The sequence below is a fragment of the Apteryx rowi genome, unplaced genomic scaffold, assembly GCF_003343035.1.
Source record: "Apteryx rowi isolate R43461 unplaced genomic scaffold, aptRow1 scaffold_324, whole genome shotgun sequence".
NCBI classification, from domain to species: Eukaryota; Metazoa; Chordata; class Aves; order Apterygiformes; family Apterygidae; genus Apteryx; species Apteryx rowi.
Window position 1 is genome coordinate 180417 of NW_020449686.1, and position 17176 is coordinate 197592.

The window sequence follows — 17176 nt, forward strand, 5'->3', positions numbered from 1 at the left end:
ATGAAGCTTCATTTTTTACAAGAAGCAAAGGATTACAGCTTGAAACTAATGGCAATACCATTTCACTTGAGCTGACATTGCAAAGTATGTATAGTAATACTTCAACAAGAATTCAAAATAACTTCCACTCCCTCACTTTCATTATCCTTTAAATATCCCTTCTCTGCTCCACGAAGAGTAGTTAGAAAGGATTAACCCTAAGTTAGAGCAAAATTGAGAAAACTAATCAATTTTAAGTATTTAACTTTAAGACCTACCACAAAACATGGTTTCTTTATTACTTTACTCCAGGCTGTTGATGTACAACCTCAAAACTTGAGCTTCCGGCCATCGCTTGACAAAGGACACTTGGACAGTTATGTGCTGAAGGTAACTAAGGTCCACCTGACCAGAGCAATCATGAATGAAAAACGGTTCTGGATAAGCAGAAAGAAAGAGAGATGCTATCTTTGTAGGAAATCTAATTATACAAAAGTTTTCTTTGTGTTCAGTTGTTACTGATAAAGCATGTATTGAGGAGGGAAATGCGGCAGCTCCTCTTCTAGAAAAATGCAGTTTGGATATGGAAAGTACCTTGCAGGTATGTCAAAAAATCAAATCTACCATACTGTCATGAAATGTGGGGTTTTTTTTGTTTTGAAATCAGGAATGTATTTCAAAGCTGTGATACTAACACAGCTTAAGCTCACAGAACACATACACTAAACATTTACATCCCATTAAACATAATTAAGATGAATATGTACCACAATTATTAAACTCTGTTTAATACATTACTGAAATTGACTGTTGGTAAATCTTTGCATCACTCTGTACCTAAAACTTCCCTAACAAGTGTGTTCCCTTGCTTCACAGGCAGGGGAAGGTAACTCATACAGTTAAAGACGACATACGCTTTTCCCTGGTGGTAATGATTCTAACTACATGCACGTGATAACGCTCCAATTAGAAAGGCAGCATGTAAAACTTGTTTCCTTAAATACATAAATTAACTCCAAAACTCTTTCTGTATCTGCTATATTAACAGGTAGAAAGTGTTTCATTACTTTTTTGAATGACTCTGCCCCATCTGCAACAGTGTATAAATTGATATTAAAGTATGGTATTTTGAGAATGTTTCAAAGTAAGGTCAAACTCGTATTAAAAAAGCTACTAGTGTAGGCTAAAATAACAGTCTGGCTGAGCAGCCTTCAATGCATCTGGGTTCAATTACCCACTACATCCTAGCTATGTTTTCTACTAGCAAGAACAACGCAAGCAAGGCTTTGAGCTCACGAATAACGTCAAAGTTAGGTTAGTCAGAAGAGAAATGAGATAAAACATCCAAATATCACAGTCATATTGGCAGACAATTTTTCCCTCTACTTCTTCACTGAAAGCAGCACAACATTACATAACAATAAATACAGGACAAAAGTCCTCACCTCACAGGGAAAACTGAACTGAACTGGAATGCTTTCGTTCCTACACAAAGCCTGCAAGAGAACGAAAAGTGTAAGCTAAAATGATAGCTCAGAAATTAGGCAAAGGACAACCTAATATTCAAGGCAAACAGACAAACACGATTTACCACACTGTCATACTGACTGGATTCATCTTTTGCGTTTGACGCTAGAACAATGAGGCTGGATTAACACTAATTATTTGCATTCAACATATTGCTGTTGAATAGGAACTGCTCAAGCACCACTTTTCTAAAGAAAAGAAAGCAGCCGTGACAGTTGTTGAAATGTTGGTTCTCGCATTTCTAACTAGCTCACCAGGGCACAAAACTTGAACCAAATACAAGCGTCCTGTGTCCTTTCAGGCTGTCAAGCTAGCTAATGAGGATTTAAGAGCTAAGTGTGTAAGCAAAATACTGAGCTTAAATCCAGCAGTGACACAGGTCTAACAGGATGCCAGACTATGAGTAACAGTCCAGAGGATGATATGCAAACCAGGATACCTAGCCTGATCCAAACTGGGATGAGACACAAGTTAAAGATTCCAGCATTACACTTGCCCCGCAGGGACTAGCTGCCATGTCCTTGCATTGCCACCTTAGCCTGGTTAACTAGTCCAAAATTGTGAGACTGTACTTAGATTATGAATAAAATCCTAATAGTGTCTCTGTCTGCAAACAAAGAATGTCTCAAGCAAACGTGAAAATTGTCATTCACTTCCATCAAGGCCCGTGATAAAGCAATTGTCAGTAAAGATGTTCAAAATCATGTGTATTTGGAAACTTTCAATAAAATATTTTTAAAGCATCATGTTTAATACTGAGCAACTCTATATCAAACATGGTAAAAGCTAGCAATAAATTGCTATGATCAAAAATGCATTTATTTTGTATGAAGAGATATTTTATCCATTTTGTATTCTGTTTGCATCAAATGGACAATACATTTTCAAAATGACCAATCAGATAAAATTTAGAGGAAAAAGCGTCTTTTGCTCACTGAGCATTTGCCAGAACACTTCCAATTAGAACATAACTATATTTTAAGTCATGCAATATCCAAATGCCAGATTATATTTCTATTTATTATAAATTCATGCTACTGTAATATACCTAATTATATAAGGACATTTCTTACAGAAAAGCACTAGCATAAAAGTTTTATGCAAAAAAGTCTGTCTGTTTATTAATTTACTATCGCAGATGAGGAGCTCTCCACTGGTTGTTACACGGACACACGCAGTACATTTTGGCATTCCAAAAAAGCAACTTACCCAATTCCAAACTATTAACCAGTGATCAGAATCACAAACTGAATGGACATCAATTGTTAAATCTCTTTCTGTATCTCAATATAAGCTATCATCTCCCTCGCACAGCACTTGTCTTGTGCTTACCTGCTTCCCGGGAGACTAGCATTTACAATGAATGCCATAAATACACAGACTAATTAGGAACCTTTTGAAGCAAATCTTCTAAGCTATTTTCTGTCTCAGGAATGTTTTAACTTTTGGAACAGAGAATGATCTTGGTTTACAAAGAATAGGAATACATATTGCAAAGGGACCGAACGCAACAGAGCTACAGTGAGAGAGAACCTAGAAGGAAAACAAGCCTCCTGTAGGTGATCGCTAGAGTCAGGGAACAGAATTTCTGTGCTTACTTTGTTTTGGCTCATGACTATTTTCCCATTGAGAAGGCAGCATTATCAGGTATCCTCACTCTGCAGGAGAGTTTCTATACAACCAGGAAAGCAGTTATTTTTTAAAGCAACAACACACGAGAACAAGTGAAGAGTCAATCACCTTCAGGTGATGTCTACATAGATGAGGAGAAACACTAAGTCACTGGAACTCACTGCCACAGGATTTTTTGAGGCCCACAAATTAATCAGTTTTATTTATTAGTCATTGAAAATAATTATAAACTATGAACGGAGGAGGAAAGGCATGAAAAGCTATACCTACCTAAGTCCCAGGATCTCAGATCATAAAACTAGGAATAACTTTATTTTGAAGTAGACAAACTATGGAATTTCCTGCATCTTACCATGAAGCCTCTGACAAAACAACTAGCCCACTGTTCTGCTCTATCATAGTAATTCATATGAGAATGAATATGAATTTGAGTAATTATCATGAGTATTTCTCATGAAAAATGACAAGTGCTGAAGTAAAACAAAAGAGACAGATACAACCCATATAGAGAACCTGGGAAATTCCATGCATTTTGCCAAAACCACATATATACGCACACACATCTTAACATGCTTGGACTTTGTCAGGTTATTATCTTCACACAATCTAGACCACTAATGCGGTCTAGAAGAAAAGGACCAAAAAAACATCTGCTGATCCCAAGTCTGCTGATGTTAACAGAACAAAGCCAGCAACAGTTTGTTCAGAACTTTTCTTGGCTCGTTAGCTTACTGCAAAGGTGGTAGGATGTTACTTTTGTCAAGTTTTGGTGGATATCTAACAACACCCAAAGAAGCAATCTAGACTTTGCTGACCTTGCATTATCCAAATAGTATTTATTGGCTAAACAGATGGGTGCATTAGGTTTCAAAGACTAATGATACGATTTTGAAAGATACATGTGTGCATATCTATATACATAAATATATATATATGGAAAAATATACAGCAACAATACTTTTTTTTCATCTCCAATGGACTCTCTTTCTCTTGTATTCTTTCATTTTATTTTATTTCAGCTATTTAGTCCTTTCATGTAGATTTCAAGGCACTCCTAAATATTGACTAAAAAAATATACATACATATATATATATATTTTTTTTCCCCCCCAGCAAAAAAGCAGGTATTTTAGGACTTGTATCACTGAAGACACCACTTACCTTGATTTTCAACTTTGCAACAAGCCAAGTGCTTCTCCAGACGATAAGGAGAACTACTTTCATATATAACATGGGCTAAACTTTGACAAGTCTTGCAGGAATGATGTAAAGAAACAGTCAATTCAGATTTAGTTCCTTCCTATCCTTAGTATCTAAGTGGAATAATGGTAAGTCAAATAAAGTTCTACTAATATAATTAAGCTATCAAATACAAACAGATAAATACAACCTTCCAGGGGAGAACAAACTTCCATCAGGCTTCCTGTCCATGTCCCTTAGGGGACATGTAACCTTCTGACGGAATGGATAATTTCTTACAAATGGCTCCTTTGCAGCGTTCTTTTAGAATGAATGTACCTGGGCAATATAACAAGATAGGAAGCAAAACCAGAGACCTGCAAACCATCCATGAGCAAGACAGACTTTTCCATAAGTAATGTGGATCATGAGAACTGTGTTCAATATGTCAGTGTAAGCTGCTTACGATGTACAACTGATTGATACCTGCTTTTATGGTTTGATCTTGCTCCACTGGAGTCAAATTCAAAATTCCCAGTAAAATTAGATCTCACATAAGAGAAGGTAATTAAACACTGAAATACACTATATGTAAAAAACAAAACGATCACTGTTTTTTTACTGAACATACAGGGAAGAATAATATACCATCAACTATGCAGGGAGAGGAGATGAGCCCTTCCCTCACAAGATAGTTTTAATGCTTACAGCAAACCTGTTTAAGACTGAATTTACCTCCGGAATTTCAGTTCTTCACTTGGATGCTGGAATTGGGAGATATGGGGGATGGGGAGGTTATGAGGTTTTGCATCTTATGAAGAACAAAGGAAAGCAACTTCAATACAACCTTGAAATAGACCTGCAGGCAGAAATTGTCTTCTGTAAAAATTATATTCCTCTGACTACAATGTGTAAGTATCTGCTCTTATCTAATAAAAAGATCCTTTTGAAGTAAGTGGTTCAGTTGGCCTGTGCCAATGCTTGTGTTACTAACCTAGAAGAAAGACCCACTGAATATAGTATGCAAGCTTTGTCTCATCTATATCACTTTGAACCATAAAAGCATCAGGAGTAAGAATAGAATGGAAGCCAAGTGTCTAATACCGGACAGCGACTTTCCTTAAATCTCTTCTACTTTCTAATTAATTACAGCAAGTCTACCATGTAATAGCAGTATGTGGTAGGTACCTTTCCTGCATAGATAAGCATCCAAAAATTGAGCAAAAGCATTTTGGCTCAGCTACTAAAAGTAATACTTTGACTGCAATTTTGATTTCTTCCCTTATAGGATTAGTTGTGAAAGGAGACATAATTAAGGAAGTGTTTTGGGAGTGTACCTAAGACGAATATGAAATACACATAATCCAGGTTACCACCCAGCAGAAGTGGCATAAAATTAGTAAAATACAAGTTCTGACTGTTTTCATGTTATTTATTACAGAGATGCAAGTAAGCAACACCATAAACAAAAGTTCAAAGATTCTCTTTACATTTTTCTAATAATCCAGGGATTTAGAATTTACCTGAAAAATTTATTCCAGGCATAGCTTAAGCTCATATATTTTTTAAAAGTGAACTTTCAAGAGTTTATGCTCAATTTTAAGGTAGAGAAATGCAGAAGGAGCACTAAAGCTGTTTAGTTCTTTAAAACAGATGTAAAAGGTGAGTTTGTCTAAAATTTGAGAATAATTTTTTCAGTGGCCTTCTATTTTTTCTGTATGCAATTGTTAAGATGCTGTCATTCACAGAAAAGCAGCCACACTCCATTTCAGTATGTATTCATTAATTCATAGTGCCATACTCTTCAGATATTCTGGCATCATTCTGAAGCATGATGAATTTCAGAGTGGTCTTTTGAACAACTTTTTGGGAGAACTAGGCACCCCATTCCCAGTGCATTAGGAAAGAAGGGTTTTTTATCTTTGAGTTTCTTTATCTTCATTCTTTCGGGATGCGAGATCCCGCAGCTTTTGCCAAGAGAGAGGTTTGCACGTCAGAATAGACAAATGTGTGCCCCCCCGCTTCCATTATTAAATATAGCAGCAAATGTTTGCCCAAAACCTCAGTCGTAGGCTACTGTCTTATTGAGCAACTCAGAAATATGAATCCAAGAGAAATTATTTAATTCCACAGTTTTTAACAATACTCAATCATATTTTCAAAAATACTATGTCACCTAACATGGAATTTTACCAAAATGAATACAAACCAAATAATCATTGTTCTGAGCATCTTTCTGAAGAGTTCCTGGAGATTAAGTACACGTACAACATTAGGTTACTGAATGCAGATCTAGCCATTCTGGCATTAGCAAATTATTTTTAAACACTTCACATGTGATTATGCATAATGAATAAATACACATTTTTGATGGGGAGATGTTACAGTTCAAAAAAAGGAATATAACATCTTTCAGCTACCCTTTCTTAAAACCCTAATATGCTTGTGCATAAATAAAGCCCTTAGCTTGCTTGGATAGACTCTCACTGAGACGTGCCGATGGTGCTAATTCAGAGCAGAAAACGCTCTTATTCCAGGCCACTGCAGTGAAGTGACATTTACCTAATGCAGCTATAAATTTCTTGATAATTAGCGGGCAGCTGATGGTGATGCAATCTGACTAGTGCAGCAATGCCAGCCTCAGACTAGCTCTCCAACACCCACAAGTTAATCAGATTTAAAATCAAAAATTTCCAAAATTCTGAATAGTGCAATGGCTCTGAGACACAGGCTGGTGCCATTAAGCTTACACCAGTTGCCGCAAATTTTTAATGTTCCAGACACTATTACTAACTAGATACATCTCCCCTTTATACCTAACAGTTTTTTAATGTCATAAAAAGACCTCATGTGACTGTTCATTTAGAAATGTGTAACCAGCATTTTTTTAATTCCATATAGTTGTGAAATAAATTTAATTAAGCACACACTGCTAAAATGATGAATTTTACAAGGTTTACAAAACAGTGTCTTCACAGGCTTACAGAGACACCTTTCAGAAGTGACTTAAAAAAATTCGTAAGCCCTTGAGATTCCTTTAACCACTTTTGAAGGCTTCCTGTGTTATTTGGATGCTTCAAAACTATGTGGATTAACACCTACTTTTAAAATATGGCATTAAATCACATATCGTCCTTCACCTATTGTGAAGTGCACAGTCACTAATGTTATTCCATTCTATGTCATTATGATATAAAATAATTAAGTTGGACAAACTGATATTAGAGAACCTTAAATTTTGTTTTCTTGTTAAGTCTTAAAATGCATGGTGGAAATGTTTTTTACATTCTCGTATTTTGGAAGGATGAGACTAATTAAATAAGTATCCCTGGATGTTCTAGTACAATAAAGTCCAACTGGCAGAAATAATGGTTTTTAATGTATGTAGGTGTGTGTGGTTAACAAAAAGTATGGGTAATTGGTTAATAGTTAATGCAAACTTAGACCCTTCTCCTGAGAACACTTGCACAAAAGTAATCCCAATGATCAGAATAGAAAAAAAAATTCACTAGAGTAAAATCAAGCACATACATAATTCCACAATGTGTTCAAGGCCCTTTTCTATGCAACTTAATACACACACATATTTCTCCCTGGTGAGGTATATTAGTTAGAGTAATAGCTTCTTCTCTTATTTTCTCCCTCCCTCAGCAGGTTACTGTATAACCAAGATATCCATAAAATCCTAAAATGTCCAATTTTTTTTTTGCTAAAAGCTGTACAACGGCACAGTGCTGCTTCTAAAGTACATAGTTCTCATTGGCTTGAGTGGTAGCAGGACTGGAACCCTAATGGTTGTTTTCTTGATATAACTTTTTTCCTTATAATCAAGAGCAAAACATTCCTTAATTGCCCAACTTAAGTGGGATTCTCTTCCTTTGGTATACACTCTTAGGTGATATTCCAAACTTCCGAAATAAATCTACTGTCCTAAATCTTCTTCATCTTACCCCAGGGGAATTGTAACTTTTTTTTAACCTGAGATATCTTGTACCTGACAGTATTTCCAATTGAAAAATACTCTGCCCACACCTTTCCAAGAACAGCTTTCACATCTTCAGGGCTGGTGTTTAAAATGAGTGGAAGGGAGGTGGAAAGGGAGTAGGAACACTAACAGCAGAAGACCTTATCAAACCTTAGGATCCCTAGCCTTTGATGTTGATTAAAGTAGGTTGATTTCATACGTGCTTCTAACTGCTCGGGAAGCGTTCAGCTCACCACGAGTCTCCTGAAGTAAAGGAAAACAAAAAACAAAAAAAAACCCAAAACACAGACTTGTAGCAAAGCTGAAAGGATTATACAGAAATGCTTCCCACATTCACTAATGCCCCCATCTCTGTGGTGCTGCTCATCAGATTTGTCTAAGATGTAAGATCACAGACAGTTTCCCAGCAGCACCTTTCCTTTCCGCCTTGATTATCATTTTTGGATGAACACGCTCAGAGGATAGCGATTAATGGGGTCACCCTCTACCTGGAGGCTGGTGACAATAGTATCACAGGGGCCTGCCCCAGGACCTGCCCTTTTTAGCTGACTTGGAGGAGGCAACGAAGTGCACTCTTGTCAAGTCTGCAGATGACACCAAATTAGGGGGATCTATCAAAGTGCTCGAGGGCAGGGCTGCCATTCAGACGGACCTAGGCAGGCAGAAGGGACAGGCTGACAGGAACCTGATGAAATTCAGTAAGGAGAAACGTAAAGTCTTGTACCTTGCAAGGAGAACCCCTTGCAACAACACAGGCTGGGGACAGACTGCCTGGGGAGCAGCTCTGCTGAAAAGGGCTTGGAGGTCCTGGTGGCCAGTAGTGTGCACCGGCATCCTGGGCCGCACCAAGGGGAGCAGAGCCAGCAGACTCAAGAAGCGATTATTCCCCCCTCTGCTTAGCGCTCGCTGAACCACTGCCTCCAGTTTTAGCCCCCCCGGCAGAGTCCTGCAAGGAGAGGCTGAGAACTGGGCTTGTTTAGTCTGGAAAAGCGAAGGCTTCCGGGGGACATTAAAACAGCCTTCCAATATCTACGAGGAGATCCGGAATACAGTGCCAGGCTCCTCACAGTGCTGCACAGAGGGAGGGGGAGAGGCAAGGGGCATAAGTTGAAACATGAACGGGTCCAGTCGAATTTAAGGAAAAACTTTTCACCAGAGAGCAGTCCAGCTCTGGGACAGGCTGCCTGCAGCAGCTGTGGAAACTCTGTCCTTGGAGGTTTTCAAGACCTACCCTGGATAAATCCCTCTGCAACCGAGCCTGACCTCATAGCTGGCCCTGCTTTGAGTAGCAGGTTGGACAAGAGACCGCCGGAGGTCCCTTCCAACCTGAATTTTCCTATGAGCCTGTTCAGAAACTGTCACCTGCACTACATGCAGTCAAAAAGTAGAGCGCAAAGGCCGGCTGGGCACTATGCTACAGCTCTCCGCCAGTCACTCCTCCTTTAATAAACGTTCTTATAGTGGATATATATCCTCTCTGGATCAACAGCATCCTCATATGAACAAAAATCTGAGAAGAAAGTAATTGCAGAGATTAGGATAGATTTTAACAGGCCTACCTAATCTCTACAGACATAATACAAAGACCAATAAAATCAGGGAATGTTTTTCCATGTACTTAATTTTTTAGTTCATATGCTAATTATAGCCCATATGCTGATCTTTAAAAATGAAAAAAAACTACAGAATTTAAACGACTACAACAGAGTGAAATCATTACATTTGTTTTTGTTTCGAATTCCCGTTTAATGCAAGTGTCTGACCATCTAGATCCTACCAACACACTTTTGAAATCTGCCTTTGGTTACACGCCCAACGCTAGATAGGAGCCTTCTGACCTCTCTCTGATTTAAAACTAGGTTGTAAGCATTACTTTTTGTCATTCTTTTCCTTATTAAAAAAGGCAGTGGAGAAAAAAGATGATTAAAGATATCAAACAAACACCAAACCTCATGTGAATGGACTGTTGGAAAATAAAGTACAATTTAATGATGTGAGAAATTAGATGAAACTGTCAAGTTTAAAGAATCTTAAAATGGTTAACAGGTCAAAACATAAAAACTTCTTTATGTATAGAGTGAATATAAAGGGAACATGGTAAGTATCTGCCAAGGGTTAATTGCAACCCTGCATGAAAAGCAGTTAACAAGTGAGAGTTAGAACACCCAGGAGGAAAAGAAAAATTTTTCCAGTGCCATGAGAAATAAACAACAAGGGGGAAATATTTCCTTTGGCCACTGTTACCTCCTCTCCAAAAGCTCAGAGGAGCAGTGGGAATGCCAAGGCCTGGTTTGCTCTTGACTCCCTCTGAAACATTTGTCTTCATTACCACTCTTTTTAATCAGGGCTCCTTCATGAGTGTTTCTGCTCAGCCCCCAAGGGGCAACTCTCGGCTGCGATAAATCAGCATCCATACCGCAAGTCACTAATCAGCACTCTCAGGGAAAGAATAACAGCGAAGTGCAGACCACTAAAGGCTTGGAGAAACCTGAAGGCTTAGTGGCCTCAAGGAAGAATGGCCTACATAAAAATAATAAGTCAGTGAACCATCACTACCTTCTAGGCTTAGCAGGACTTGCAGTCTGAGAAATTACTTAAAAGCCTCTTGCACACAAATTGTTCTCACTGTATTAAGGGTACTTTATTGATAAACAGGAAACATGCTATCACCCTTGAACTTGGCTCAGCTAATTCAGTTTATTTCACTTCTGCTTCCTACTAGGAAGCATTCAAGGAAACAAACTTGGTAACACCTAGTGCTGTAGTCCTACAATTTTTGGAGAAAAAGGTTAGTATGTGATGAAACTGAGAGAAGAGGAAAGAGAAACTGATAGAGGATAACATGCTCCCAAAACAACTTCTTTCCCAGTTAATGCAATGGAAGAAGAAAGTATTTTTGTCCATTTCTTTTAAAACAAAAGACCATTTATGAACATATCTCCTAAACAACTGTCAGCTTAAATGGAAAATATCTGAATAGGGTACCTGTGCTCATGATGGCCTTCCTGCATCTGAACCCTTTTAAAAATACTGATCCATGTTCCAACTGCAGAAACAATTAGTATTTCAATAATCATAATTACTCCTTAAAATTGTCCAAATTCCCAAGTCTGCTTCAATGCTTGCCAAACACATCATAGAAAAAAAAAAACAAAACCCCAAATGCACACCCAAAACCTTTCTGTTTTTTCCCAAGTATCTTGGATGCCAGCACCACTACGAAATAACTGTGAGCCGTAAAACCATACTAAGTATTGGCATCCAAATTAGCAAACTAAGCATCCTTGTATCCAATAGCTGTTAAACAAAAATCCCAGAGTAAGCTTTTCCAAAACCACAATTGCAGCCATCCACAATTTTTTCCCTGTTAAGACTCATCTCTATGGTACCTGGAAACCTGGCCGACGTAGATAAAGCAATTTTGGCCATACATGGAAAGATCACAGGGAGAGGAATCTTCCACCGCGCTGCTTCCAAAGCTTGAGAATGTCCAAAATCGTATCCATCCACAATGACCAGGCTCTAGTACTGAAAATAAGCATTACCGCAGAAGAGCCACCTACAGTACTAAACCAACAAAACAAACAGAATTGTCTACTGTTGTCTACATTTTCTCTATAAATTTTGGACTACATAAACTATAATACAGATTCAGTTATAGCTGAAAATTAAAGAAGGGCACCTGCAAATGTTTCTACATGGCCTAAATTTTGAGGTCTCCTGAGGCTTGCATGTGCCTGTGATATTTTTATGGTAGGATGCATAGCCACAGTACTGTACATCTCAAATTCTATGTCTCATATAGAGTTTTAACACAGCTTTGGACTCTGGGTTTAACTTGATTTAAATCAAGAAAGGATAATGGTCCTGTGCTTTGGCAACAGCCTGCTTCACTGCTTTGCAAGTCTCCTATTAGGAGAGAATCTGTCATGTTACTAAAACGTTTCTTTAGGATTCAAGAGTGGCAGGATCCACATCGCTTTGCCACTGACCCTTGCCAAACTATTTGTAAGCAACGGAGAGCACCACTGAGATGCAGTGGCTTCTGACAGAAACATGAAGGTCAAATGGAGGGGAAATAAAGAGATATAACCTCCGCTGTTATCTAATCATGCGCTTTTAAAGGGTTCTAGGCTCACACCCAAGTTTACTACATTTAAAGGGGTTACAGTGAGCAACATAAAAACATTTACTACTTCCTGTTAATCAAAATAAAAGTAAATAACCTGGCAACTATGCTCATTAATTAATATGTGTTTGAACTTAGAAGTCATTGAAGCATAGCAACTAATTTCAGATGGTTAAAAGGAACATACAGTATTCAATCTAGGGAGACTAACAGTGTGAGTGCTATAAATGGGTGGTTCAGGAAAGTTAAGAGTTAGAGACGAGTTATATTAGAAAAGCTGTTAAATCAGAGTATGGAATCTAACAAAAATATTCTCTACATCTATTGTGTTTCTTTACTTCAAAGAATTCAATATACTTCAGTGCTCCCTTTTGAAACATGAAAATTGTCATTTATGTTGTCTGGTCCCACTCCACTTAAATGATCCTTTAATTTCCTTTCTTATTTCTAAGCCCTCAGGTGGCTAGCGCAATGCTATCTGGCCTTGCTTGCATGTAAAGTTCACAGCTCCTTGCCTGATCTCATGATCCTCTCTCAAAACAGCACGTTCAGAAGCGTTTCCTGTCTAGCTCTGCCTTGCGTGATTTGCTCCTTGGCTGAATCAGCTGCCAGACTAAATCCTTTTCGTGGAAAGCTGTAGAAAACTCAACACGGCCCCATCCCCCTCCACCTAGGGCCTGACATCCGGAAATCACTTAGGAAGTACTATAATGGTTACCAAATTTTTGGGAACTGCCTTAGCTTTTCTGAGCTAAACATATGTTTAGTACAGGCAGCATCCACCGACACCACTTGACCTTATGGCAGCCTTAGAGTTGCTGATTTTTCTTTTCTTTTCTTTTTTTTTCTTGAAAAAACAAGAAAACTTTACCAGATAACACATGATGTAAATGCAAAATTATGTTGTGAAATGACTGCAAACATGCTGTTTTCCAGATGTTTGACGAGACAGTAAAGAAACAGCACAAAGAAGGGTCAACAGCTTCCATCAGAGACTCTGCTGGGTTCCACGTGAAAAAAAAACCCAAACCCCAACATTCAGATCTCATAAATTCTGGGGATTCTATACAGCTGTCGAGCGATTTAGAATTTAGAAATAAAACTAAAGGTTCCTCTGTCGTCTGCCAAATTTCACTCCATCAATAGGTGGTTAAAAGACATGTGACTGTTAACATTCTAAGAATTTCCTAAAACCATTATTACCTCAAACAAAAAAGACTGCCTGGGAATTGCTGTTCCTGGTGAGAGCTATCTGAAGTAAGCAAGGCTGCATCCTCTGTGTGCGTATAAATACAAATCTTCCCTGATGCGTAAGAAAACAAAACTGTGCAGGAGAAATGATCAAAAAGAACTAGAAGAAGAAATAAAAGAAAGCAGTAGCTCCCAGGCATTTCCCCTTTTCCCCACCATGGCAAGAATGTCCAACACTATTGCTACAAGGAATATCAGCTTTTATTTTTCATTGTCTAATCCTCAAGTTTCTATCAGAACTACAGATGGATCATCCTATGATCATGAATGCTACTACCAGTACAGGGCCCCTGGAAGTTAGAGAAGCGGACATCTTTGCCTGAATTCAAATCAAGATTTGTGGGTCTGGAATTTCATTTCTTTCCAACTCTACTTCCTCTCTCAGGATACAAACCTGTCCTTTTGGATGAGACCATCAGGAACAGCTATTATAAGACTATCTTTACTGTGCTTTTCTTAGGTCCCCTTTTCCACTCAAGCAATTTTTACCAAGTACATCATTTGTGATGAACTGGATGATAATTTTTACAGAAACTGGTTCAACTAATCTTGAATTTCTGTATATTTTTATACAGAAAGACACCAAGCATAATTTACAGACAGTCTGCCAAAATGAAAAATAAGGTTTCAGACACCTTCATTTATTAGTGTGCTACCCACTCGAGCTAGGACCACTTCAAATGCCTTTTAAAGACACATGGCTTGCCCCTACCCCCTGTGAGGTTTCACAAGGTCATCTGCAGCTTCCTCATTCAGATAAGGGGGATATAGTCTGGCTCTTGCACAAAATACAGCACAGGGAGGAATTACAATAGCCTGTACGCAAGCTTGCATCCTACATCCGTGAGATTCTGGATTCAAGAAAAAACACATCATAAACATGTTCTACACAAGGATGCTGTCTGGCACTATTACAGTGAAACGTGAAACGTGTTATGTCTTTACGTGAAAATGACTCCACTGAAATCATTTTAACTCCAGACAGAGCATGCATCTGTGGAGCTACTCTAAAATTGTTTATTCTGTTATAGTTGTACCAGTCAATTCCCCCGCAGACAAACCCCAAGCCTACAATGAATTAATTCACTGTATTCAGCAGCAAGTAATAGCCAGTAGTTGGCAGTACATTCCCTCTACCTCAGACTCATGCCTTGGGGAAATCTCCCCTGGCTGGCAGAAGACTTCATCTAATGGTATGTTAGGAACATTTTTGTTCTCCTCTGTGTAGTAGTCAGGATAAAACGTTGTCTGTTCTGCCTGCCTCACCGTCATACCCAGATACTTATCTTCCAGGAAAGCCTGACAGAAAAGAAGAGCTGGATTTCCCTGTGTTACTGACTCAATAAAATTCCTGGCTTGTCTTTTGTTTGTTTGTGGTATTACAGTGTTAAAATATTCCATGAAGTGAAATATACACTTTATTTTATTTACAGTGAAGGAAATCATTCATTTGGTTGTGAAAGAGTTAATAAGGAACAAAATCACACACAGTGCATGTTAAAGGTTAGAGGAATAATCAGTCATTTGAAAAACACTACATAAACATTTTTCCGGATGCAATTTTCAGTCCAAGGATACATTTCCCAGTAGAAATCAGCAGCTAAAAAGGAAATCATTTAGTCTCCATAAGTGCCAAATTGTATCCTGATTTTTCCTGGTCTGGCTCGACTTTCAAAACTAGTGGTTCAACTTCTGCAATCTTTCACCCAATGACTATATAAACACATCCTTATAAAACAGACATAATCCTTGGGTGGGCCAATTTATGTTGGATTATGAAAATACTTAAAGTACAGAATCGTATAATGACTGTTGTCCTTTGGTTTTCACTAAAGGGGGGTGGAGGGGGGGAGAAAACCAGCTAAGACAGACAGTCCACACTGCTTTAAAAGGTAATCTGCGACATTCCTTTTCTGCAACTGTGTCAACATCTTTGAAAGTAATTAGTTACCACTAAATTTATTTAGTTATCGCAAGTTCTATTTTCATGACACCTAAGGTGGCATACATCTATTTTGAGCTTTAACATGCAGTGAAAAAAAATCTCTGGCGAATTGCGTATCAGTGTGGTCAGTACGAGCACACACTGTGCCACGCAATTGGAGTGAATTAGGTTGTTACACACACCAGCCAGAAAAACAATTCTCACTCTTGAAAATACTTTGGCTACTCTCTGTTGGTTAAAGGTTATATAAATAGTAGCTTTAAGAAGGATAAAACAATCTACATACAAAGCAAACAAATTCATTTGTAATTTATTGCTATCCAATACACATATACACACACATATATATAAATGTACACTTTCAAAAAATTATCTGTGCCTGCACATTTATACTTTCAGCAAGGAACTAAGAGACAATGGAAACTTTTATTCTTCATGGAAAGGTAAATTCTGTTTTTTCACTTCCCTTCCGAAACTCTAGAGTTTTTACAAGCAACTACATAAGTCATCATGCTAAAGCCAACAGTATCCTATCTTCAACACTTAGCATGTGGTAGAAGAGAACTTTCCTTTTCCTCAAATGTATAAAGTTATGCGAAAGAAGACATTTTTTCTAGTCTATAGAGAGTAAAAAATAAATTATAGTGATAAGATCTGGAAAAGTTTGGTTGGAAGTTAAGAGATTTTCACATCTGTGTCTACACATCCATGTCTTGGGAATAATGTATCTCGAGCACCAGTCACATAAAAATGCAAGAAATTGTTCTTCTCTCAAACGTAGCAAAACCATTCATTGTACTTACATCTACACTTTGACTAGTAGCTTGCAACAGTAATCTGGAGTAAAACATTCTCCTCTAATTTAAAATATTGACTATTCAATGTGTATATGCATAAAAACATATACAGATACATAACTTAGTTTGCCATTGCATTATTCTGTCTTTGATCTCAAATAAATTAATATATTCATGTTATCCTAAGATAAATTGAGTGATACTGTAATGAATCCACATATAATACCATGACACTACCTCCCAAGCCTGATTTATATCCCTTAAGAGTCAAAGGCAGTATTTCCTGCAGTTTCTGAGGGCTTCAGACTCACCTTACACTACCTTTGCAGGCAGATTCTCATATTATGTTATGAACATTAGTCCAATGCCACGTCAACATCTGAAAAATTACTCATTTATTAAAATAAAACTGATACCAGTATGGCCTTTTATAACCCCCCAACCTCATACATAATACATCCATACAACTAAAATACAAGAAATTGTACTGTTTGTAGTTCATTCTAGAAGTTTTCTGTGTCAACTCAAGATATAAGAATGACTGGAAAAAAAAAAAAAAAAAGATATACCGCATCACCCTTCTAGGAACATTGTCATCTTTTATAATACAGCTACTCAGGTAACAAACATAATGTATATGTTAACACACCATTCCAAATTTTTAATCCTATGAAACAAGAAGGAATAGAATGAAATAATTTGAGCCTTTTAAGGTTCTAACAATTTTCTCTGGTTAGCTAATACAATTTATG

The 17176-nt window shown here is 37.7% G+C and overlaps 1 protein-coding gene across 16 annotated transcripts in view; it reads right to left on the reverse strand.

The window, feature by feature from the left end:
• Positions 1-17176, reverse strand: part of BCAS3 (BCAS3, microtubule associated cell migration factor) — a 385039-nt gene that overhangs the window by 167420 nt on the left and 200443 nt on the right. For 2 of the 16 annotated variants that reach the window (XM_026071346.1, XM_026071342.1), the window contains one exon: positions 15996-16965. The exons of 11 other annotated variants lie outside the window; for them this stretch is intronic. In XM_026071346.1, coding sequence (XP_025927131.1) covers positions 16949-16965 — 17 coding nt within the window. In that variant the 3' untranslated portion in view covers positions 15996-16948. Of the gene's footprint in view, positions 1-257; positions 417-1424; positions 1476-11846; positions 11870-15995; positions 16966-17176 lie in introns of those variants that run through there. 3 more of the 16 variants (XM_026071348.1, XM_026071335.1, XM_026071349.1) reach the window with 3 other exon arrangements.